The sequence below is a fragment of the Brachycentrus maculatus genome, unplaced genomic scaffold (assembly GCF_059751285.1).
Source record: "Brachycentrus maculatus isolate JH-2025_06_01 unplaced genomic scaffold, ASM5975128v1 h1tg000152l, whole genome shotgun sequence".
NCBI lineage: Eukaryota > Metazoa > Arthropoda > Insecta > Trichoptera > Brachycentridae > Brachycentrus > Brachycentrus maculatus.
The window spans coordinates 332,999-360,017 of NW_028280905.1; the positions used below are offsets into that span (position 1 = coordinate 332,999).

Consider the following 27,019-nt stretch of genomic DNA (forward strand, 5'->3'; position numbering starts at 1 on the left):
ATTCAATCCAATAAACCTTGTTTAATTTTGGATATACTACCCAACAATTCAATATGGAATTCTACCAACTGTCTGCAGTTACAATAAACTAGTATACGGCATTGAGAAGTCCACTAAATGAAACCGTTTGCGTGCTGTGCAGTAGGCAGTTAGGTAAGGGTATGAATTAGATCGTTGCAAACCTTTCATCTTGCCGGGAGTGTCGCACTGCAGGATGCAGGCGGACTCGGAGACGAAGCGGTTAGCGTTGCCCTGACAGCCTCCCCAGGTGAAGGGGCGGCAGCTCCTGCTCTGGGAGCTGAACGCCCATCGGGTGAAGTTCCCGGCGCACTGGCCGGGGTCGGTGTCCAGCTCGCACACATCTGCGGACAGGCGTCACTGTCAGTGCAGTCACTTCCCTTCCCACACCTCCCACCCGCCCTCACCGCTCGGCTCCCCCACTCACCTTCTGCCGGCACATCCTCGCACTGCTTCTGGCACTCTTCTCGGCTCTGGAAGCGGTTGTTGTTCCCCAGACAGCCGCCGTATATGAACTGCCCGCACTGCTTCCTCTCCTTGTCGTAGTACCAGGTCAGGTAGTACCCTTCGCACGGGCCTTTTATCTTAGGTAGTTTGCAGATATCTAAAAATACCATAATAATTTAAAACTTTTAAATATTTATTTTTATCTTAATATTACAAATACTCCATACATTTCCTTTTATTTAAATTTATATACATTTTTTAACAAAACCGAGAGATGTCTAAAAACATTATTTAAAATTTTTATGTGGCTCATAATTTGACTAGTTTTTTTTTACTATTTATTATATGAACAAGGATTTGGAGATACCCAAAATGTTGCGAATACATTGCAGTGTGATAGTTTGTTAGTTACATGTATCATATTTTAAAACAAGGCGAAAGGTCATTACCTAGTTTGCGGCTGCTCTAAACGACTCAGTGCTACAGTGCCACTCTCTCGAGTTGTTAAACCAGAATATACGTTTATATCCTGGTTCGACTACTCGAGAGAGAGGTTTAGAGTGGCCGTAGACAATGTAAGAACAGGCACAGTGATTGGCAACCTTCGACAATAAGAAGAAGAAGAAAAAATAAGGGAATTACTGCAGAAGTTGATGAGTACTCACCTCTTCCTTCTGGCTGTATACACACATCATCACACTCTTTGCGGGTGTCGAACCTGTTGGTGTTTCCGTCGCATCCTCCATACCAGAAGCGGGAACACCCTCCGTACACGAGGTCGTAGTACCACTTCACTGTGTAGTCCTTACATGGGCCTCGGTCCTTCTCCAATACACAGGAAGCTGAAAATAATTTGAAAGGTTTTACAATACACAGGAAGCTGAAAATAATTTGAAAGGTTTTACAGTAACCACAACTTATGTTTTGGAATGTAAGGTAAGAAATACTATTTCTGTAAAATGACTTTAATATCCATTCATCATTCTTACTCTTAAAATAATGTACATAATGATATTCTGACCTTGCATATCCACCGGTTTATCCTCGCAGCCATCAAACTCGGGTCCCTTGGCCTCGGTTTGTCCGTCGGGACAGCAGCCGAACTTGGTGGCGGCGCAGTCGCAGCCCTGCTGCTGGGGACCGGGCGCGGGGGTCTGGCCGTCGGAGCAGCAGCCGTGCTTCGAGTCCTGGCAGCCGCAGCCCTGCGCGCGGGGCCCGCGAGCCACGCGCACTCCGTCCGGACAGCAACCAAACTGGAACGTGTGGCACGAGCAGCCCTCAAACTTGGGACCCAGAGCCGGGGTGTACCTATGTATTACGAGGCCATTATCACAATTGTAAAGTAAATTTACTGTTCCAAAAATCAGAGTAACATCTGGGTGGAAAATTAAAAATAATAGATAGATAAAAAGAAGTATATTTGAACATCGTTTTTGAATGTTGCAGTGAATTTCTGTTTATTTCAATCTTATCTATACTTCAAATAGAGTAAAGTATGACCTGTTAGGACAGCAGCCGTAAGGAGTATGCTGACAGCCACAGCCTTCATTATTGTATCCTCTAGCTGCCGTCGTATTGTCGGGGCAACACCCGTACGGAGACCACTGGCATCCGCAGCCTGGAAATAGACAATTCCCATACATGTTAATGCTTCAATTTGACCAGGTAACATTTGTGTAGATAATTACATATAATTTATATTTGAAGCACTAAGTTTGTGATTTTCCATTTTATAATAACTTACAAAATGCAACTTTGTTTTAATATCACTATAAATATTTTATTACAACTTAATTATAATGTTTACCGGTTTCGAAGCTAACCTCTTCTTTATCAAGACTGATTAAAAGTTACATTTTAATTATAGATAATTACATATCTAAATTTTTGCGTAATATATCCAAAATTAATTATTGGATGGAGTTCTACTTTTATTTTATAATATGTGACGCGTTTTGTCTTATGAAGACATTATCTAACACTCTATAATGTCTTACTTTTTACACTCTTAAAACACTTGAATATGTCTTAATAAGGCGAAATGCGTCACATATTATTATATTTATGTAAACAAAAGTAGAATTCATTCCAATAACCTCGTTTAATTTTGAATATATTACCCAAAAATTTTAAATGGAATTCTACCAACTGTCCGCAGTTGCAATTACATATCTGTCGAGTTGGCGTACCGTACAAGTTGGGTCCTCGGGCCGGCGTGATGTTATCGGGACAGCAGCCGAAGGGTTGCGTGATGCAGCAGCCCTCCCCGTTGGGCCCGTGAGCGGCGGTCTCGCGGTCGGAACAGCACCCGAAGGTGGCGGAGGAGCACGCAAAGACGCATCCCTGGTATCCGGGACCAGATGCTACAAAACAAACAGTGACATGTTATATCTGCTCCGGATATATTTCCAGAGAATCCCCTTTCAAATTCGGAAGGTTTAAATATTGAAATAAATAACAACATAGAAATAAAACCTAAAAAAAAAATAACCTAAAAAATTGTATACAAAGGATATTATGAAAACTAACCAAATATATACGCCGTGTGGCGTTTGAGCTGCCGTTTACTCAGAAAAACATAGTTTAAATAATCAGGGTTGTCACAACTTGATACAGAAAACACATTTACTTACAAATATAGCGGAATATAACTATGTTTATAAAATATGTTTATTCATTTATTTATTTTTCTTAACTTAGATTAGAAAAGGATTAAAATAAATGTTAATGTTGCATGAAAATATAAAGCCATTTTAAAAATCTGTAGTCCAGGGGCTCCCAGCCTTTTTGTACTCTAGCACATTATAAAATACCGGTAAGGTGGCAGATGTTACTTATTTTTAATTGACTTATTTTACAATATACATTATGAATTTATCCAAGCTCGTAACACGTAGGAACACTGCTGACCTTATTTTCCCGTATAAAATTTTAAATAATAACATAGATTGCTCAGAGCTTTTATCACTCATAAATTTTAGAGTTTCAGGAGCACAGACCAGAAACAAAAACTTATTTAAAATCCCTAAAATGCACACCAAGTCCTGAAGAAGAAGAAGAAGAATGTTTCTTTTAATACGTTTAAGACAAATATTGTTGATGTCTATTTGATTATTTGATAAAGAAAATTTGTATTATTTGATAAAAACATGTAATGTAAGTTTAAAATATAGTTATAATTTTATGTACATGACAGTTTATTTTTATTTTTAGATTACTTAAGTGAAAACCTGTAATTGGAATATATTTTTTTAAATTTATTTTATTTTGTTATTTTTGTAAACATTCTGTTGGTTTTCCAAAAATAAAATAATAAATTTCACAAACATACGAACGTATTTAATAAACCTAGGCACTCGATCAGTGAAAGCGTTTAGAAAAATTACTGTAATTTTGATAATATCGGTAAATTATTATATTTTAGTATTTCTTGATCTTCATAATAGATGTCTCTATATATTCTAATTAAAAAAATATATTCCAATCGGATTTGATAATGACAAGCTCAAATTTTGTATGGCCGGCCTGGCGAGCATGGAATTGGAGAGCGCGTTAATGCGCTCATGGAATAAAGCATAAAGCAGTATTTACCGGCAGCTTGCTGGTCGGGGCAGCAGCCAAACTCGGTTGCGAAGCACGGGCAGCCTCGGTGACCTGACCCTCTGGCTGCTGTAGTTTTGTCATGGCAACATCCATACTTGCTGCCGGAGCAGAGTGTCGGGGCAGCTTCAGTTGCAGCAGTTTGGATCGTAGTAGTTTTAGTCAAAGCGGTTTCGGTTGTAGTACCTTCAGTTGTAGATGTTGTGGTATGTGCAACTATAAATCACCAATGCGGGAAGAATTGTGAAATATGATTTAAAAACTGACCTTCATTACAGTATTATTCAACTTTTTGCATATCATACCATCAATCGTCTGTCCTGACATACACTCCTAGCTTCCTTCTCATCCATCTATCTAGTCTTACATGCCCTCCAGTTGCGTAGATTTAAAACACAACCAGATTTAAGGTTCTGATTGATCTGGTCAGTTCACATATGTTGAATATATTTTCTTAGTCATTCTTTCACTATCTATGTCCACCACATGTCCAAACCACCTTGAACTTTTATTTTCATATTGTCAATTACCCCTAGTTAAGCCTTACATTCATTATATATATTTTTAATACTGTCATACATCGATTTTCCATATACAAGTATATACGTACACATATTTTACCCAGACCAATTGAAAACAAATCTTTCTTGAATTTATTTTGCACTTGGCAGGAATCGAACCTGCGAAGCCAGTTTCGCAGTCAAGCGTCTACCCAACTACACCACAGTACCTGTGTATAAATTTAAATATATGTGTGTGTGAATTACTAACCGATTGATCCTGAACATCCACCTTTATCAGTGCAGCATCCATATCTAAAAACAAAATTACATTAGGAAACATGCTGATTTTATTGACGTTTACAGCATTGTTCTTATTTATTTATTTAAAATTCATGAACAGAAAAGAAATAAGTACATTGGCGAGCTTATTGCTAAAAAGAAATATCTTCCAACCGACCGAAAACAGACTAGTGATATTGGTCAAAACATTTGAAACCATATTTAGCTGTTTGCAATCAGAGGGCAGATAGTACTTGAACATAAAAAAACATAAATTACAAATTGATGATAAGGAAGGCAAAGGAAAAGGGGAGTTTAGGGAAGGAGGTAGAGGGAAAAAGTAAGGAAGGAGGTTTGATGGACAGTAATGTCTCAAACATTTCTTAAAAGTTATTAGAGAAGGTGCATTTTTTACAGGGAGAGGTAATTCATTCCATAGTCTGGCCACTTGGACAGAGAAGGAATTACTAAAGAATGATGTGTTATGGCGAGGAATGGAAAATGTTCTTTCTTGGGAAGAACAAAGTGATAGACCATGATTTGAGAGGTTTATAAAATTTTCAGCCAGATATTTAGGTGCATTGGGGTTGCGAAGAATATTATAGAGTAGCGTGAGAGATTGAAGATTTATGTGCTGGTTGAAGTGAAGCCATTTTAGTTCATTTTTTTTTTATTTGACAATGAAACCGATGCTTTGATTTTGTAGACAATCCAGACGATTTATAAGATCGACGTTCGCATCAATGTAGCAAACATTAGCATAGCATATGGAAGAAAAAAAAATAGATCGGGACAATTTTATTTTTGCTGAGGTCGGGAGAAAGTTCTGAAGTCTTTTTAAAGCATGAAGAGTGCAGTAGAATCTTTTTCCCACCTCGGTGATTTTCTCAACCCAGTGTAAATTTTGATCCACGATGATCCCATGGTTTTTTACTGTTTTAGTAAAGGGAATGACAAGTGTTGAGGTGGTAGTGAGATTGAGAAGAGAGATTTGTCTATTTAGAGAGTCAATCTTATTTTTTTTATAAAATTAAATCATTTTGTTATAACAACTTTTTTATGAATACAATTTAACCTACCGGTTTCCACAAGAACCTTGTCATCATCAGGGTTTATATTAATTCGAAAACATTAAAATACTCTCACCAAAAAACTTCCACACACTCCGTAAAAATCCTACAATCAATCACACAATCCTATTTAAGTTTTTAGGTGAGAGTATTTTAATGTTTTTGAATTAATACGATGATGACAAGGTTCTTGTCAAAACCGGTAGGTTAAATTGTATCGATAAAAAGTGGTTATATCAAAGTTATTTAATTGTATAAAGTTTATAAAATGTGCCGCAAAGTATCTGCGGTAAACATTCAAGAAATATTCTTATTTTATTTAACAGTAGGCCAGAAAGGAATTGCTCATACTTGGAGAGCTTGCATGGAGGAGGACAGCCCTGGTTTTGGTTCCCTTGCGAGGCAGTCAAGTTGTCAGGGCAGCAGCCAAACAGGGTCTCGTTACACGGCACCACGGGGCACCCCTTGCCGTCCGGCCCGGCAGCCGGAGACACTCCGTCGGGACAGCAGCCATGCTTGGTCTCCTTGCAGGTCCGCGGGTGAGGGCAACCTGGACCACAAATAATGGTGAAACCACACACAACAGGATTGATAATATAATGAGTATAGATATAGTATACTTACCCTGCTCAAATGGACCAGTAGCAGCAGTCTTACTGTCGAAGCAGCATCCAAACTGTGATTGGAAGCATGATTTCTTAACCCTTTTCTTACATTTCTTCTTATCCTTCCCTACAGAGCCGAGACCCCATTTGGACGACCCTATAATTATATCCAACACATCTTATATGTTTTTAATCTTCATAGAATACAATTAGAGATATTTTTAAGAGAAGATGTAATGGTAATAGAAAAAATTATCATTTTTAACAGGTGTAATTTCTTAAAAACATACCCTTTGATGCATCCGTGTAGATAGAACTGTCAGGCTTTTTATTAGATTCATTTGTGGCGGAGAACGAGCTACCGGCGGATGCTAAGTGGTCATTGGTAATATTGGATTCCTTATTAGATATATCTGTTTTAGAAGATACCTCGTCAACAGTATTATCAGATTTGATATTAACTCCATTTGCATTACTTCCCTCAGCAACAGTATTAGTAGATTTGGTATCAGTTCCATTTGCTTTACTATCCTCAGCAACGGTATCACTTGATTTGATATCAGTTTCATTTGCTTTTCTACTCTTAGCAATGGTATCACTGGATTTATTTTCAGTTCCATTTGCTTTACTAGCCTCAGCAACGGTATCACTCGATTTGATATCAGTTCCATTTGTTTTACTAGCCTCAGCAACAGTAACACTTGATATATCAGTTCCACTTGCATTACTACCCCTAGCAACGGTATCACTGGATTTAGTATCAGTTCCATTTGCTTTATTAGCTTTAGCAATGGTATCACTCGATTTGATATCAGTTCCATTTGTTTTACTATCCTCAGCAATGGTAAAACTAGATTTAGTATCAGTTCCATTGGTTTTACCACCCTCAACCACGGGAACACTCGATTTAATATCAGTTTCATTAGGTTTACTACCATCAACAACAATATCACTGGATTTGATATTTGTTCCATTTGCTTTACTAGCTTCAGCAACGGTATTACTCGATTTGGTATCAGTTCCGTTTGCTTTATTACTCTCAGCAACGGTATTACTGGATTTAGTATCAGTTCCACTAGCTTTACTATCCTCAGCAGTGGTATCACTGGATTTAGTATTAGTGGCATTCGCAACGGTATTACTCGATTTGGTATCAGTTCCGTTTGCTTTATTACTCTCAGCAACGGTATCACTGGATTTAGTATCAGTTCCACTAGCTTTACTATCCTCAGCAGTGGTATCACTGGATTTAGTATTAGTGGCAAAAGTATCACTGGATTTAGTATCAGTTCTATTCGCTTTACTAGCCTCAGCGGTGGTATCACTGGATTTAGTATCAGTTCCATTCGCTTTATTACTCTCAGCAACGGTATCACTGAATTTAGTATCAGTTCCTTTCACTTTACTATCCTTAGTGGTGGTATCACTGGATTTAGTATTAGTTCTATTCGCTTTACTATCCCCAGCAGTGGTATCACTGGATTTAGTATTATTGGCATTCGCTTTACTAACCTCAGCAACGGTATCACTGGATTTAGTATCAGTTCCATTTGCTTTACTATCCTCAGCGGTGGTATCACTGGATTTAGTATCAATTCCATTCGCTTTATTACTCTCAGCAACGGTATCACTGGATTTAGTATCAGTTCCTTTCACTTTACTATCCCCAGCGGTGGCATCACTGGATTTAGTATTATTGGCATTCGCTTTACTAACCTCAGCAACGGTATCACTGAATTTAGTATCCGTTCCATTCGCTTTACTATCCTTAGCGGTGGTATCACTGGATTTAGTATTAGTTCCATTCGCTTTACTATCCTTAACAATGGTATCACTGGATTTGATATAAGTTCCACTTGCATTACTACCCTCAGCAACGGTATCACTGGATTTAGTATCAGTTCCATTTGCTTTATTACTCTCAGCAACGGTTTCACTGGATTTAGTATCAGTTTCATTCGCTTTACTATCCTCAGCAGTGGTATCACTGGATTTAGTATTAGTGGCATTCGCTTTACTCACCTCAGCAACGGTATCACTGGATTTAGTATCAGTTCCATTAGCTTTACTATCTTCAGCGATGGTATCACTGGATTTAGTATTGGTTCCATTCGCTTTACTATCCTTAACAATGGTATCACTGGATTTGATATTAGTTCCACTTGCATTACTACCCTCAGCAACGGTATCACTGGATTTAGTATCAGCTCCATTAGCTTTACTATCTTTAGCGATGGTATCACTGGATTTAGTATTAGTTCCATTCGCTTTACTATCCTTAACAATGGTATCACTGGATTTGATATTAGTTCCACTTGCATTACTACCCTCAGCAACGGTATCACTGGATTTAGTATTAGTGGCATTCGCTTTACTAACCTCAGTAACATTATCACTGGATTTGGTATCAGCTCCATTAACTTTACTATCTTCAGCGATGGTATCACTGGATTTAGTATTAGTTCCATTCGCTTTACTATCCTTAACAATGGTATCACTGGATTTGATATTAGTTACACTTGCATTACTATCCTCAGCAATGGTATCATTGGATTTAGTATCAGTTCCATTTGCTTTATTACTCTCAGCAATGGTTTCACTGGATTTAGTATCAGTTCCATTCGCTTTGCTATCCTCAGCAGTGGTGTCACTGGATTTAGTATTAGTGGCATTCGCTTTACTCACCTCAGCAACGGTATCACTGGATTTAGTATCAGTTCCATTAGCTTTACTATCCTCAGCGGTGGTATCACTTGATTTAGTATTAGTTCCATTCGCTTTACTATCCTTAACAATGGTATCACTGGATTTGATATTTGTTCCATTTGCTTTACTAGCTTCAGCAACGGTATTACTCGATTTGGTATCAGTTCCATTTGCTTTATTACTCTCAGCAACGGTTTCACTGGATTTAGTATCAGTTCCATTCGCTTTGCTATCCTCAGCAGTGGTGTCACTGGATTTAGTATTAGTGGCATTCGCTTTACTCACCTCAGCAACGGTATCACTGGATTTAGTATCAGTTCCATTAGCTTTACTATCCTCAGCGGTGGTATCACTGGATTTAGTATTAGTTCCATTCGCTTTACTATCCTTAACAATGGTATCACTGGATTTGATATTAGTTTCACTTGCATTACTTCCCTCAGCAACGATATCACTGGATTTAGTATCAGTTCCATTCGCTTTACTATCCTTAACAATGGTATCACTGGATTTGATATTAGTTCCACTTGCATTACTACCCTCAGCAATGGTATCACTGGATTTAGTATCAGTTCCATTTGCTTTATTACTCTCAGCAATGGTTTCACTGGATTTAGTATCAGTTCCATTCGCTTTACTATCCTCAGCAACGGTAACATTGACTTTGCTATTAATTACATTGGCATTACTCTTTTCAATAATGGTTGCATTAGAATTAACTATTTGGGGGGACGAGCCATTATCAACGGGTACAGAAATGTAATTTTTAACTTCAGTAACATTAGATTTATCCATCACATTTGCTAAAATAAACAATTAAAAGTATTGATAAGTTAGCGTCACATCATTGAAATTAATACTAAACAACAATGTTTTATATTTATTTTGATGATTTCAATTGGTTTTTGTATCCCAAACTAACAATATCAAGAATTTTGCAAAGGAATGATTATTTATTAATAAATGAAATTGTTTGATATACCTGTATTATTTTGATTTTCCACTGATGAACTGGAACTCGGTGCATCTCCCATCATTAACCCGTCCGTATCCTTAGCTGATTTACCCTTTTAAAATTATTCTCAGTTGAAATTATTTGGTTAATAAATACAATATCAACAAAATTAAAAGACCTGGCCATTTACTGGGAAAAACTAAGTGTACTCCTTTTTTGGCGCAACGTACAAACTCTAACTCCATTTAGTCTTAGCAAGTTTCACAAACAAACCGTTTTGTTTCATTGTTACAGTACCAAGAAGTCCTAATTCCTCTTTTTTTCCCTCTTCCGATCTATTTAAAATGCCCTATATCCTTAGCATCAACTCTATGAACAACATTGTAATATCCTTAGCAATTTGATAGTATGATACCTTCAGTTCCTGGTATTGCTAGATTTTGAATAATGACTTTAAATGTCATTAGTTATTGAATGAGATGGCTAAAGCATTAAGTAAGTACCAAAGAAGTAATTCTCACCGTATCAGCAACTTTTACATCGCCATACCCTTCATCATCTTCACACCACTCCTCATCTCCGCTGCAAGCTTGCCGGTTACACGGCCGTATGGCCTCCGGGATTCTGTCAGCCCCGCACTCGCTCATGGGAACGGTCTTGTTCTCCCGCAGGCACAACACTTTACGAGACTGCTCCCCGCCTCCGCAGGACTCGGAGCACTGGGAACAATCGCAAGTTACAATTTCATTTATTTACATAACAGATGGAGTAGACTAACTGCGGGTGAACTGTTGAGGAACGAGGAACCCACCTCGCTAAATGGTCCGGCGTGCCACTCTGCGGGGCACTCCTTCTTCTGGACCTCGCACGGCCGCGTGTCCTCCGGTTTCTCTGCGGCTTCACAGCGCTCGTCAGCCATCTTCCGCAGTTCTTTACCGTCATACAGCGCACAGAACACACGGCGGGACTGCACCCCATCGCCACATTTACCAGAACACTAAAAAGTCACTCGATTTTTTTTTTTTCATTATATTAAATTCTTTTGCATTTCACAATATGTTATAATTACAAGTACAAAAAAAATACTATATATTAATACAAAAAAAGATCCCACAAAGCCATGGCCTGTGCGTGGGTATACACTTTATTTTAGGTTATAATAAAAGGGCACTGGCAAGAATACAATAGATATAAAATTAAATTAAAAGTGCTTTAAACTAAAAATATTTGATTTCAACAAAAATTAAATAGATGAAAATGAAAATTAAAAAATTAAAAAATTAAAACATTAAAACTTGAAAATTAAAAAGATGAAAATGAAAATTTAAAAATTAAAAAATTAAAACAAAAATTAAAAAGATGAAAATTGAAAAAGTTTACAAATATGTACTATATGAGTTATACGTTTAAAAGAAGAAAGAACTTGGATCTGTTTTTTTTTTTTTAAATAATTAAAGCAAAATTTTAAATTGAAACAAACTTAGGTAATTAATGTCATAACATATAGTCTTTGTGGAATGAATTAAACAATTTTTGGAGCTATGAAAAATGAGTGTTGTTATACAAATGTAACATTCCCCATTCCATCCATGATTGACAACCATACTATGTACTCAAACTTCAGAGTATATATGTTTCAATTGACACCTTCTTTCACATTCTAGTTCTCCTCGCCATCTATGATTGAGTTGAGTGTTGCATTTTGAGTAGTGTGGTTATCAATCATGCATAGAATGGCATTTGTATATGACGTAGCTTGAAAAAATTGAATATTGTTATTTGTTTGATAAGGTATAGAGACAAGTACTCAATATCTACAAGAAAGCTATTATCATCCCCATCTACAAATCAGGAAATCCAGACTCAGTCACAAATTACCGACCAATATCCCTCACTAAATACTATCTACATATCGCTCACTCCTTTCAAGAACGTCATATATTAAAAATTGTCAATTTTCAGTTGTGCATGTTTTCAGAATGCCCAGAAAATGCATCATATCCAAGCGAAAGCGGCATATTTTTAACTTCATATTTACCCGCTACAGAGCAGAAAGAGTTGGTTCTGCATTTTGAAGAAAAGGTATTGTTTAAGTATTTTTTTAAATATAGTTAATATTTTTTAAATGTAATAAAAAACATTCAGGTCTTACCTAAAAAGATCTGTTTCACAGTAAAAAGTTCAATAAGTGGCTTGATATATATTTTTAATACATTGTATTATTTTTTTAACTTTTAAAACGATCTCGTTTTTTGATATATATAGTTTAGTTGTTGAAAGGAGTGAGCGATATGTAAATAAATATGATATAATCGGAGAAAACCAATATGGATTTGTGAAAAATAAAAGCACACTAGATGCAATTGCCAAGCTATCATCCATAATACAAGATTCTCTCGATAAATCACTCAACTGTATCGGAATTTTTGTCGACCTAAGAATAGCCTTCGAAAGCATTTCACACGAGATAAACTTACATTAAAACTAGAATCTGTCGGAATTAAGGGAAAGGCCTTAAGCCTTTTCCAGAACTATCTTCTTGAAAGAATTCTCGAAAGAACTCAAGACTCATACAGAAAAAGATCCCATGAAAGGTCACCAACTCTGTAGACAAACGTCATCAGATTGAATGCCATCTGTGGAGAAAATCGAAGAACGATAGCGAGAGGAACTATGAATGACTACCATAACCGAGAAGATAGCTGGAAACATTAAGTTAGAATGAGTGGGAATGGAACCTTGCTCCATTGGCTGGAGTACCACTGCACATCGCAGGCGGGCAGAAGGGCGGGATCGCAGTCGGCCCGCAGTTCCGGCTTGGGGTGGTTGGTGCAGAAGGAAGCCGGGAACACCTCTCCCTTCTGCGTGGCACAATGGGCGCTTCTGGTCTTCACTTTAGATAGACACGAGTCACACTAGAACACCACAATTCAAGATATGTCAGTACAAAAATTGATGATATTTTCAACATTCCAGTTTACAGTGTGATTAAATATTTTAAATACAGTAGTCTCTCTTAAGCCTCCCTTCCCGGTGTTGTGCCGGTTGAGACCCACCAAGCAAAAAAAAAACTATATATATGAATGTTTTTATATGTAAGCAGTTAACAAAATGTTTAAAAAAAAAAAAAAAATAAACTATTATAAATAGATTATAAATATGGGGAGAACTATTATAAAGAGATTATCAATATAGGGAGTATCTTTATAAATAGAGACTGCTGTACTCACCCCTTTCCAGTCAGACAGGACCCAGTCGACCCCGTCACAAGGATGTATGAAGCAACCTTTCTCTTCTTCTGGTTTTTCTGTCGCACACTGCTTTTCATGAACAACCAAAATCTTTCCTCCCTCTTTCTGGATGCAATGGACATCACGACGCTGTTTTCCCTCACCGCACAGCTTGTCACACTGAATTTAAAAAATTAAAAAATTAACAGTGCATGAGAGAATGACTAAGAAAATATATGTGGCGAATGTGAGAGGGAAAACAGAACGAGGACGACCGAAAAAGACTCGGCACGATCAGATCAATTCGAACCTAAAATCTGGCGGTGTCAAAAGTCTGCGTAATCGGAGGGCATGTATGCCTAGATGTATGGATGTGAAGGAGGCGAGGAGTGTATGTCAGGACAGAAAAGTGTGGCGTTCCATCCTCTCTCCCTACCCCTGCGAGGAAATGGCGTGATGGTAGTAGTAGTAGTAACAGTGCATGTTTGACCTCGGCTCTTAACGCATGTTTGTGCTGCAACCCTTAGTGCATGTTGGTCTTCGGGTCGACCAAAAATCACATGTGTTAATAATTTTGTGTAGTTTTAAGTGTGTAAATAGTGCTATGGTAGTGAAGGGTAGTATTATTTGCATGCTGTGGTAGTGATTGCCCCGATGAAGAGATGGGTACGTTTCGAAACCGGCAGACATAAAAATCTCGGTGATTGGTTTTATACTAATATTACTAGCATTTTTGTAAAAAATGAAATAAGTTAAAATGACTTACCACAAAGTAAATGCTTTAAATACGAATAATATTGAGAATAAAAAAATTATTTAGTAATCAATATCATTCCAATGTAACAGTCACCCATATGTCATATCAGTATATTATAATGAACCTAATACTTGAAGTCCGCCTCCGTGGTGTAATGGTTAGCGTGCTGGAGGTCCCAGGTTCGATTCCTGGGAGGGTGAAAATAAATATTAGTGATTTTACATCACACTCCAGAATTTATTTAACATTACCCTGGACTGGTCCCTGAAGCGCAGGAGTGATCACCTTGCCTTCGTGTGAGTAACGATCAAGATAATATTGCGTCAATATGATGCAGTGCCCTATGCACTATTGGATGCAGTTATCTGCATCCAATAGTGCATATATTCTTCAAACCCTTATGGGTTTGAAGAATACTCGTAACTAAGTGCTGTAGATCTAACTCAAATGGTACAAAAATGTGTCACTAAAACATAGGTTATTTAAAAAATAAAAACATACAACTAGCAAGTTTTGAAAATAGGTGCCTGAGGCGAATACTGGGTATAAAGTGGTATGACTTCGTCAGGAATGACGATGTGAGGAGAAGAACTCAACAGCCCCTCATACTGGAAGTCCTGAAGAGGAGAAGATGGACATGGTTGGGACATGTCCTTAGAATGCCACCTGAGGGCATCAACCCCTCATGTCTCTTCTTCCAACCCCGAGGATTCCAGCGCCCCGGAAGGCCGCTGACGACCATTCACCGACTATACTCAGCGGAACTTCGAGACGCCAGACTGACCTGGGAGGAAGCCAAGGAGATGGCGCGTGACAGAGTGACTAGGAGACGACTCGTGTTGGCCATATGCTCCACCTAGGGAGCGAACATGGGAAGAAGAAGAAAACATAGGTTGGCAATGTATGGCTCGGGAACCGCAGGCGGCTTTTTGACCTTTTAAGTGCGACTCCAGCACTAATATTTGGGGAAGGCTCTTCAACCTTACCAAACGCGAATTGGCAAATCGTCCTATAAACCATTACCTGCAAACGTACTAAAAATAACAGCAAACAAATTTGACTTTATCAAACATTCAAAGGAGATGCAAATACATTATTCGCAACAAGTAGTGTTCTTATGGATCCTTATTAACAGTTAAATATTTTACAATTAAAATGTAACTTTATTTTAAAATCACAATAAATATTTTATTATAAATTAATTATAATGTCTACCGGTTTCGAAGCTATTGCTTCTTTATTAGTCTTGATAAAGAAGCGGTCAGCTTCAAAACAGGTAGGTATTGTAATTAAGTTATAATAAAATATTTAAATTGATTTTAAAACAAAGTTACATTTTAATTATAAAATGTAAAATCACAAAGTTAGTGCTTTAAATATATGTAATTGTAAAAATATTTAACTTTCAAGTTTTTTTGAGTATACCCATAATTTGGCGTCGGATCCAATCGTTCCTTTTTTTCTTTTTTTATTGGATCCGACGCCAGACACAGGTCTGTGACGTGGTAGAGCGAATTGCTTGGCTGAAGTGGAAATGGGCCGGTCACATAGCCAGAATGACCGACGACAGATGGACGAAACGCGTTCTGGTGTGGAGACCGAGGAACCAGAGGCCTCAAGGACGTCCACCGATGAGATGGGTGGACGACATCAGGAAGTTTGCTGGAAGACAGTGGATGGGGACAGCGCAGGATCGGGAGGAGTGGAGGCGGAAGGGGGAGGCCTTTGTCCAGCAGTGGACCTCAACGGGCTGATATGATGATGACCCATAATTTAACAAAAGTCTAAAATTATAACTAAGGTGTACTAGAACTGCAAACAGATTTGGCTCTCAAGAAATTTTTAATCATTGTAATGAGCATATTAAATTTTTTGGCTGTTTGCAAACCACTGCCAGAAGACATTTATCGGGTACTAGAGGTCCAATCAGAACATCCATGGTGATCAGATCTAATCAAATAATGGAACATACAAATAAAAAATAAATGGAACTTACAGGATACCATGGTCCAACGTGCCAATCTGGACACGACAGTTCCACGTTGCATTTCTGGTACTGAGGCGGTTTCGGTCCAAGCGTTTCAAAGCATTCTTTATCGTTCACTACCGATGATAATCTAAAAAAAATGTAAAACTATATTTATCTTGAATATTTAAATTTTAAATAAAACATTTGTTCTTTGAGCTTGTAAATATAAATTCTAGAACAACAAATATTTTATTTTTACATTTAATTAGTCATATTATTCATTATATCATGTTTTCTTCAAATCATCATATTATTCCGCTAAGTTAATGAATTCTTCTCCGTCTTAATCCTCATTGCTGAGGGTTGTGACCCTTGCAGAAGCAATGACTCTTCTCCAGTTATCCCTTGACTGCGCTGCACGTAGCACTCCAACCACTGAGGTGCCTGCTGCTGCCTTAATTTGATCGGTCCATCGTGTGGGGGATCTCCCTCTCCCTCTCTTTCCCTCCAGGCTACCGATCACAACTAGTCGTTCCAGGCTATCCTCGTTGCCACGCGCAACGTGTCTAAAGAACTGGAGAATCTGTCGGGTACAGATATTGGCCAGAGTTAATGCCAAATCGATAAATATGTATCTGCAGTATGTTTGACAGTTCAGTGTTATTCTTTTTTTACCAGGTAGGTAGTATTTTAGTTTTAGGAGTATTTTAATCTTTCCGGGAGTATAATAATCAATGTCTGACTTTCTCTGGGGAGTGGTTTCTTTCTGATTGAATTTTTTTAAATCACAATATCTGTGTATTATGAAGAAAAAAATGATGTAAGAATAATTAAATTTTAAAAAATCTTCTCTAGGTGTTATTTTATGACAAAATTACATACAAATATTCACAGATGTCATTGATATACAAGTTACACCATACTAACTGACAGACGGACTTTGATGTTCATTAACGTCAGTACTCCTTTAAAGAAAATTCGCAACAATATTCATACTCCGAGAAAGGTTAAAAGTCTCTGCTCAAATTACTTCACAATTGCTCTCACATAGGGCGCCGCATATGATAAGATGCGCCACTAAATTGGGTATATATATATTCCGAAAATGCAAAAGTACGGAAGGTCATTCGTAAATAGATAGCAGATATCTGAATTATTAATTCTGAATTCCTTTTTTCCATCCATAGAAAGATCCACGCTTGGTTTTAGTCTGAGGGATAAAATAAAATAGAAGATACCAGGAAAAGAACCAAAGTAGAGGATATCATGGATCGCGTGGTAAAACTCAAATGGCAGTGGGCAGGACAGATTGCAAGACAAGATGGACCCCAATAATTCTACGATGGAGACCTTGGGAGAACAAAAAAGATGTAGGAAGACCCCAAAAGAGATGGTCCGATGACATGGTCGCTGTGGGGGGTAAAAACTGGCTGCAAGCACCAACCGACCGAAGAAAGTGGAAAGAAGGGAAAGAGGCCTATAAATAGATATATCCAGAAGTGGAGGTCTGAGGGATCATGAAGAAGAAGAAAAAGAAGTAAAATTATATTATGCGAAGACATTCCTCACCCCTGTGTGACGACCTTCTGGCAGTAGATCTGTCGGGACTGCACGCCGGAGTCCCCGCAGGGCTCGCTGCAGTCCTCCCACTCGCCCTCCACCCACTTGGCTGCGCAAGGCACGTTGGAGCAGGTCTGGTTGCTGGGCGGGCGCAGGGCCGCGTCGCACAGGCTGTCCTCCACGGGGGAGAGCTCTTGCTGGGAGGCGCACTTCACGTTGCGCACTTGGTAACCTGAGAATGACAACCAATATATTGTATATATTTATATATATCGTAGTCGTACAGGAGAAAGTGACCAACTAACAAAACGTAGAATGTTCAGGAGTGTGATTTAAGTCACTTTTGCTTGGTAAGAAAATAAACATCAATGCAGTTAGGCATTTTTAACAAGACAATATATTATACCTCTAAGGTTAAAATCGCTTTTGCAAAAAATGCACTTGATCACTTTCTCCTGGATGACTACGATATATATATATATATATATATATATATATATATATATATATATATATATATATATATATATATATATATATGTGTGTGTGTGTGTGTGTGTGTGTGTGCTTGTGCGCCCGTATGCCTCACCGCCGTCATGGAGTACCTGGCTGCCAAGGTGTTGGAGATGCCCAGCAACGCCGCCAGAGACAACAGCATCACCCCTCGCCATGTGCAGTTGACTATTCACAATAATGGGAGCTCAACAAGCTGCTTTTCAGCATCTCCATTACTCTGGGAGATGCCCTGACCAACATCTTGGCCATGCTCCAGCCCAAGAAGACCAAGTAGAAGGCGCAATAATATGCGACTCTACTTTTCCCCTTTGGATTCGACTGACAACCTTCTTCTTTAATTTATTTATTGTAACTGCAGAGAGTTGATAGAATTCCATATTGAATTGTTGGGTTACATATCCAAAATTAAATACGGTTTATTTGGTTGAATTCTACATTTATTTATATATATTTTAATACGTGACGCGTTTCGTCTTCTTAGGACATTATCAAACACTGTGTTTGATAATGTCCTAAGAAGACGAGACGCGTCACATATTAAAATATACAAAAATAGTCACATATTAAAATATACATAAATAAATGTAGAATTCAACCAAATAAACCGTGTTTAATTTTGGATATTTTATCCAACAATTCTTCTTTAATATTTTTTTTATCTACCATTATCATTTTCAGTCATGTCCCAAGAGACGAATAATGGAACAGACATTATAATAAAATATGTGCGCGTGATACCAGGCACACATTCAATGTCACACCAGTCAATGTTTACTTTCATTTGTGAATGGTTTGCCATTCAATGTTTTCTTTCGGCAGACTGTTTTTTTTTTAGTGAATTTGTTTTATACTAACCTCCTCCGCAAGTTGCTGAGCAGTCGGTGAAGGCATCGTGGACCCAGGAGTAATCATCCTGCGCCTTGTGAGTGATTCCTTCAGAGACACTGTACTCGTACTTGACTCCCACATTGGATCCCTGGTACAGCATCTGGCAGCAGACACAACATACTTAAATATATTCATTTTATCGCAAATAGAAAGAAGTATCTATCTACTTAACATTTAACCAATTTATTATTATTTTTTCTCTTTTTTATTTTAGTTTTACTTGGTGAATACCACTATTTCTTAAAATTTATAACACATGGTCAATCACCGTACGAAAGGTGTGTTGAGATAGTTTGAACATGTGCAACGAATGAGTAAGGAAAGAACAGTCAAACAATATATGAGGCGAATTTAGTTTGAAATAAAAGCAGGGGAAGACCGACAGCATAATAACACTTTGAATAGTTAACACTTCGGACCTCACATACTAATATAAGAGTTTCTGCTTAGTAAAAAGCTTCTTTACATCTCACCAATAGATGTCTCTAGTGAAGTTCTAGTGATTCAAGAACAAGGTTTCTAAATTGGTTCATATATATAGAACTTCCAAGAATATGAGTAGTGTGGTTGTCAATAATGGGTATAATTGGTGAATGTTACACGTGTGTAAAGTGATCACTTAAACCAGCCGATGACGGTCGTCAGCCCGTAAATGCCCAGACTTCCATATTCTTCTTCATCTTTGATGAGATGTTAAAAAAAAATATGAAAATAACTCCTGTAATTGGAGATAATCCAGATTTTGTGAACAAGTATTTGGACACACTCAAAATGTTGAATAGTTTTGTGTGAACAAGTCAGGAGTTGGAATAATCGACGAGTACGTATGAGGAGATGCATCAATGTAGAAGAGGCGAAGAATGTTTGCAAAGATAAGCGGTGTTGTGTTGTGAGATGGTTAGTTAGAATGTAACTTGGATAAGGGGGATAATAATAACCAACTTACAGCAAGGTAAAGAGGCTCAGATGTTGGTCCCAGGGCCCTGATACTGTCATGAGCGGAATATTGTTGAGCCTTCCTTTCGTAATACCAAAGTGTACCAGCAAACGCGAAGGATCCGGGGTAGTCGATTCTCCAATTCCCATTCAAATAGTATTTTCCGTCACTGTTTCGAATTGCTAAGAAAACAAAAAGTTTTTTTCAAGATTATTGATAGCATTCAGTCACTATTACTGGCCATTTTCAGGACAGTAATCTGTCCTGAAAATGGCCAGTAATAGTGACTGAAACTTCGGAACCAAGAATTAACCTTATGACTTTTGAAAGTTTTAACCTGTCTGGGACTTTAAACGTACATCCAAATAAAACTTTCCTCAAAGGAGTATGAGTGTTGACGGCCGCGCTTTTAACTGCCAGCGAGCACAGACTAACTAATATATTGCTTAAATTTTTTTTTTAATTACCTAACGTCCAAGTGATTCTGAAATCTAGCTACGGCTTATGCAACACCGTTTATCATATCCTTACTCAGGCTTCAACTTTATAAGTTTCATAGCCTATGCCTACTTGTGAGTGGATTTACTCTTAATGTTTAAAGTTACTATAATTTCATGTAATTTATGAGTGAAAATTCTAGGCAAAAACACTCGCTAATATATTGCTTATAACTAAAGCCCGGTGATATTTATTTATAAAATAGCACTTGTACTGCCATCTGTGGTTGTATTTTAACACTAAAACCACACTTCAGATAATTTTTTTGTTTTACCCACGACATTTGACTTAAAACAAAGTTTATGAGAAGTCGTCGTAATGACACTGCCAAAAACACCAATGAAATGAAACATGGATAATTTTAATATAAATCATGTTTACTGGTGAAAATATATTTCTTTATTCAAGAAAACATGCTTCGTATAGCACCAACCATTAAGGATAATTATAACTAGAAAATATTAAACTCTCCCTTATCATTCATCTTTCACTTTGTGTTACACCACTTAAAAACACCTTCATGACTACCAATTTTGGAATAACCATTCCATCATCAGGTCATCGTCTGTCTACAGTTGACCTGATGATGGAATGGTTCCAAATTTCAATAGAGAGTAGGACTCAATATTTTTGTGAATATAGTTATGGTACCTACCAAAATAATTGGTGGAGGGTCTTCGCTCTTGAATGTCGATATTGGTCGCGCCTTGTGGTATCATTAATATGTCATGGTATCCTAAAAATACAACTCATTTAATTTGTCACTGACTCACAAAGCCGGCGATTCGCCAGTTTGTCTTTGAAGTGATTTTTTCACATTAAAACTGAATGACAATAACTATATTCATAAAAATGATATAAATAAGTTTATTTCGTAACTGATTTCATAATAAAATGTAATAATTATAATTTACTTCACATTATTTATTACAAAATATTAAGACATTCTAACATCTGTCCGCCTCCGTAGTGTAATGGTCAGCACGCTCGGCTACCGTTCCGGAGGTCCTGGGTTCGATTCCCAGGGGGGTCAAATAAATATAAGTGATTTTTTCACTGTAATATTTATTCAATATTACCCTGGACTGGTACCTGAAGTGGAGGGCTGATCACCTTTCCTTCATGTGTAAACGATCAAGATAACACTGCGTTGATATGAAGCAGTGCCCTATGCACCATTGGGGTGCGGATAAGGGTTTTATTATTATTATTTATTGATATATGTCAATACCTCCAAAATGGCTGAACGCGCTCGTAAACAAACTAGTCGTGCCTGTAATATTTCATCAAATGAGGATGAAATAATATAAATAAATTCCACCAGATCTAGTCAAACAAAACCCATCGAGATAATGCTAAATGTGTTTCTTGGAGAAAAAGAAGAGCAAATCTAGTGAGAAATGTTTGGTGGCTCTCCACGTACCAGAATGTTTTAAAGCTTATCACACTTTTCCAAAATTATCTGGGGATGAGCTATAATGATCTAGCTTATGAAGAAGAAAAAAATGCTTTTATGTTTTAACATTTTGATTTTGTATGTAATTTAGTCTTAAGCCTTTCCGGTCCCCCAAAATTTAAAAAAAATCTAGGCCGACAGTTACATTCCAATTGGAAAAAATATATGTTGTCGTCTGCTCCACATACTGTTGTTATAGATACGAGTGACAAAAACGTAAGCTTGGAATTTAAACAAATAAAACTTATGATGAAAAAAATGACAAATAACATCCGACGAGACCTAAGAGGTAAAAATAGATGTCGAATGAGATTCAACATTGGACCAGTAAGGGTTAATGTTATTGTAATAAAAAATTAGTAAAAATTAAATAATATGCTGTCATCTTTATTAGTGATGCAATGGTTAAAATAAAATACAAAATCTTTGATCTCAATCAAGGGTCAGCACACAAGACCAGCACACTAGGCAAGCAAGCCAGGCAAGCTGGACCAACAACCAAGGTCATCTGAGAGATTGCATTTTGACTGCATTCAGTCAACTGTCATCCTCCTTTCGGAGTTGGAACCAGGATTCCACTCTGTACTAAATATACCTTCACCATAAATGGTACATACCTTCAGACATATTCTCATTATAGATCCCTTGGTGAGTATTACAAGATGAACCGTCTCCACCACATTTTCTGCACTTATCTTCCTTAGCACCTGACCCCAGCATCAAGTCACATCCAACCGACTGGAAATAACAGTAACCGACACTTATATTTATGTCATCGCCTTTAATAATATACATTGATTTTATGGTATACACATTTAGTTGAAAACCAAGTTACGGTAGGGACTGACCGCAGTCATTTCATCGTAACGTGTTACGTTACAATGCGATCATTTGTATAGTCAGTACAGCGAGCCGAGCTCGTTCCGAGTACTCTATCCGATGTCCAGATACTCGCCGCGAATGTTACGTTACACAAAATGCTCCGGTCAGTCCCTACCTTTATATACAATTTATCTTTTATAACACCGACTCGCGACTATCTCCTAAAGACGCGCCGAATGGATCGGCCACGTGCTAAGACAAGAGGGTTTCCTGCACCAAATAATAGAGGGGACGATCGAGGGAATAAACGCCAGAGGACGCCCACGCCGCCAATACCTAAGCGACTTGTACGAAGTCATGGGCTGCTTGACGTATGAGGAGCTGAAGAGGACTTCCGAAAATAGGCGAGAATGGCGAAAGAGATGTCATCTGTTGCTACAGACCAATCCGCAGGATGAGAAAGGTCTTTTATATCCATAAATTTATTGAATAACCTTGACACAATTCAATATTATATGTGTGGATACATTTAGTCGGAAGCCATTCAAACAAAGTTAGAATTTAAATTTGAAAAGTGTTAAACCATTCTTTTTGAATTCCATGCGTTCGTGTTCGTCCAAGTGTTCAACGTTCTGTATTTCAAATTTAAAAGTATATCATGTTTTTGTGGTCAATGACAAAATTCATCGTGAACCTCAATAATGCTCTGTGATACGCAAACAGGTACTTGATTCATATACTGATATACTTATGACATGTTTTTGATTTATTATTGATAATTGAACTCACCATACATTCTCCGTTGACGCAAACATCAAACGATTCCTCTTTGCAAAGCGTGCCATCCACAACTCTGTCTCGGTGCTTGTAATAAAAGCGTTCTGCCCGGGGCATGCAGTTCAGTTCGCATGGGTTCGGTGCGTCTTTGTATGGCACCCACCTTAAAATAGCAAAACAAATTAATATTTCTTCTTTTTCTTTGAAATCTGCACTTGTTAATTTTTTTGACATGCTGTTGACTTGATCATTGATTATGTGAAGGGAAGTGAACACATCCTACGTCCAAGGTTCTTGGAACTTATAGTTACATATAGAGTGGAATATATTCAATTATTAACCTAACCTCCACCTACGTAGTGTAGTGGTCAGCGCGTTGGCTACCGTGCTGGAGATCCCGGGTTCGATTCCCAGGGGGGTGAAAATAAATATGGGTGATTTTCACTCTCATATTTATTTAATACCACCCTTGACCGGCACAAGAAGCGCAGGGTTGATCACCATGCCTTCATGCAATTAACGATCAAGATAATACTGCGTCGCTACGATGCAGTGCCCTATGCACCATTGGGTGCAGTTGAGAGATATAAAAAAATTAACCTTATCTTACCTAACCTAACCTACAGCGCAGGACTGATCACCTTGCCTTCATATAAAATACAATCAAATTAACACTGCACCAATTTGATGCAGTGCTAGGTCTCCAGTACAGTACCCAAATGTGCTACAGTACACCACTTCTACCATCCCTTATTCACGCCAAATGGTTCATAGGTCACTGCAGTGTCAATACACGAATACAAATTACAGAAGCGTGACAATTTATTAGCGTTGTTCTAACTGCCATTCATATAGTGGCTCTATAAAAAATATAAAAAAAATTATTTTAAAATATTTTTCTCAACAACTTAAGCCTTAATTGAAAAATAAAAACAAAACAAAACAAATCTTTAGTTTTGTCAGTAAAATCCTGTTTTTTTTTTTAATTAATTATTTATAATATTATTTTTCGTTACTATAATTTTTAAATGTGTTAAAAGTACGTTATATGGCTATCTATACAACCCTAAAGGACCCGAGCTAAGTGTAAAAAATTTGACCAGGCAATCGACACCGTAGCCAAAAGAAAATTAACCTCTGACACAACTATTTGAATATTTTTCCATGAATAAAAAACATACATAATATCATGTCAAAGTGCCCTTGAAGTAGTATTTTAGGAATAAATTATCTAAAATGAATATATCAATTAACTCTTTACCTCCTTAAACTTTTATTTAAATACCAATTCATAATATGTTATACTTACTCATAAAATTTTCCTTCGTACGATGTGGAATCATAGTCAGAACATTGTTTTTCACGAAAATCTACGCTACCTTCGGGACAATCCTGAAAAAATAATGATCTTTATTATTTCAATATATCAAAAATAGTTGAAAAGAAAAGCTCATTAATTCAAACGAAAATTATATTAGCATATCCTGGGCATTGAACAGTCTCTTAAACAAATATTGCAGCCCAGCATTGACCGGAGTCATGATGAATAAAGGTAAGAATTCGTAGTTGGTTTTATCTGTTTTGAAAACACAAAGTAATACACTTATTTTTGATGTTTAAATACAAAGTACAATATGATTTTGAACAAAGTTAGGGTTTTTCAAAAATTTGCACTGTCTGACATTTTTTGTGAGGACAATTAGTGCATTGCACATGTGCACACACTGAGAAACCGCATGTGGTTTAAATTCTTCTTCTCCGTCTTAATCCTCATTGCTGAGGGTTGTGACCCTTGCAGAAGCAATGACTCTTCTCCAGTTATCCCTTGACTGCGCTGCACGTAGCGCTCCAACCACTGAGGTGCCTGCTGCTGCCTTAATTTGATCGGTCCATCGTGTGGGGGATCTTCCTCTCCCTCTCTTTCCCTCCAGGCTACCGATCACAACTAGGCGTTCCAGGCTATCCTCGTTGCCACGCGCAACGTGTCCAAAGAACTGGAGAATCTGTCGGGTACAGATATTGGCCAGAGACAAGCGTTGTGGTTTAAATACAAATTAGAATTTTATTTTCAACAGAGTTATGGTTTTTCAAATTTTGCAAATTTTCATGTTCTTTGTATATCATTTAGTATTTTGTACGCATTGAATGTGTTAATTTCTGGTCCTTTATATATTTTGAAAAAGTAATTATATATTTTAAATGTTTTAATTTATACAGTAAATAATAAAAATATTTTCATTGTTACCTGAGTATTGCAGGAAAAGTATTTCTTGTCACCTCCGTGACAGCGAAAAGAACCCTTCCAGCTGAAAAAATTGTAATTTTAAGCAATATTTTACGCAACAAGCACTTATTTAACATAAGTTCTCAATTTTTAACGGAACAAAAAACAGTAAAAAATGTATTCCTGCTATGACATGCTCTTTTTAGCATAGTGCTTACTATCACAACCCTGCGAAGCATGCAGAGTGGATGGAACGCCACAAGCGTCTGTCCCTTCATACACTTCTAGCTTTCTCAACTTTTGTACATCTAGTCATATCCTCCAGTAATGTATCCTCTAGTTCTTAACCATATTGGAGCTACCGAACCCCACCAGTTTCATTTCAGTTCACCAAACCCTTAATTGGAAAAATTTATTGCTAGATTGATATATCCCTCTCAAATAATATACTAGATCTATTGGATAAATGAATATATTGTATATTGTATCCCTTTTCATAATATGGTACAATAAGTCGGTTGTGTGTTTTGAGCTCCGCCGAACCCTGGAGACCGTCTACATATACTATAATATACTTCCTTAGTAATTGTCTCTTCATCCATTCGCTCCACATGTTTGCCCTTCTTAGTTATTTCAATTATCTACAACATTTTGAGTGTGTCCAAATATTTGTTCACAAAATCTGGATTATCTCCAATTACAGGAGTTATTGTACATATTATTTTTTAACATCTCATCAAAGATGAAGAAGATTATGGAAATCTGGGCATTTACGGGGCTGACGACCGTCATAGGCTGGTTTAAGTGATCACTTTACACACATGTAACATTCACCAATTCTACCCATTATTTGAGTAGTGTGGTTGTCAATAATGGGTAGAATTGTTACACGTGTGTAAAGTGATCACTTAAACCAGCCTATACAATTCTGGAGGTCACGGGTTCGATTCCCGGGGGATCAAAATAAAGTGTTTTTCACTCAAATATTTTAAATTAATATTACCCTGGACTGGTACCTGTAGCGCAGGACTGATCAAAGTGCTTTTATGTAATAAACTATCAATACATCGTGGCGTCGATACGATGCAGTCCCCTATGTACCATTTGGTGCGGATAAGGGTTAGAAGAAGATTATGTATGAGGTCCTTGAAGACATGAATAAATTAGATTACAAGACAAAATTAGATTACAATTCTTTTTAT

The 27,019-nt window shown here is 37.3% G+C and overlaps 1 protein-coding gene across 2 annotated transcripts in view; it reads right to left on the reverse strand.

The window, feature by feature from the left end:
• LOC148308697 (papilin-like) overlaps nucleotides 1–27,019 on the reverse strand; it is a 51,096-nt gene that overhangs the window by 22,050 nt on the left and 2,027 nt on the right. For both annotated transcript variants that reach the window (XM_088261287.1, XM_088261286.1), the window contains exons 4-28: nucleotides 25,839–25,899; nucleotides 24,903–24,985; nucleotides 23,606–23,756; nucleotides 22,612–22,732; nucleotides 21,194–21,274; nucleotides 20,050–20,222; nucleotides 19,071–19,203; nucleotides 17,709–17,931; nucleotides 16,167–16,287; nucleotides 13,414–13,593; nucleotides 12,922–13,098; nucleotides 10,995–11,180; nucleotides 10,705–10,902; nucleotides 10,211–10,295; nucleotides 6,813–10,031; nucleotides 6,542–6,679; nucleotides 6,269–6,467; nucleotides 4,837–4,880; nucleotides 4,057–4,281; nucleotides 2,655–2,828; nucleotides 1,966–2,083; nucleotides 1,487–1,773; nucleotides 1,131–1,307; nucleotides 446–622; nucleotides 183–362 (exon numbers count right to left, since the gene is read on the reverse strand). In XM_088261287.1, the coding sequence (XP_088117413.1) occupies nucleotides 183–362; nucleotides 446–622; nucleotides 1,131–1,307; nucleotides 1,487–1,773; nucleotides 1,966–2,083; nucleotides 2,655–2,828; nucleotides 4,057–4,281; nucleotides 4,837–4,880; nucleotides 6,269–6,467; nucleotides 6,542–6,679; nucleotides 6,813–10,031; nucleotides 10,211–10,295; nucleotides 10,705–10,902; nucleotides 10,995–11,180; nucleotides 12,922–13,098; nucleotides 13,414–13,593; nucleotides 16,167–16,287; nucleotides 17,709–17,931; nucleotides 19,071–19,203; nucleotides 20,050–20,222; nucleotides 21,194–21,274; nucleotides 22,612–22,732; nucleotides 23,606–23,756; nucleotides 24,903–24,985; nucleotides 25,839–25,899 (6,911 nt within the window). The remainder of the gene's footprint in view (nucleotides 1–182; nucleotides 363–445; nucleotides 623–1,130; nucleotides 1,308–1,486; nucleotides 1,774–1,965; nucleotides 2,084–2,654; nucleotides 2,829–4,056; nucleotides 4,282–4,836; nucleotides 4,881–6,268; nucleotides 6,468–6,541; nucleotides 6,680–6,812; nucleotides 10,032–10,210; nucleotides 10,296–10,704; nucleotides 10,903–10,994; nucleotides 11,181–12,921; nucleotides 13,099–13,413; nucleotides 13,594–16,166; nucleotides 16,288–17,708; nucleotides 17,932–19,070; nucleotides 19,204–20,049; nucleotides 20,223–21,193; nucleotides 21,275–22,611; nucleotides 22,733–23,605; nucleotides 23,757–24,902; nucleotides 24,986–25,838; nucleotides 25,900–27,019) is intronic.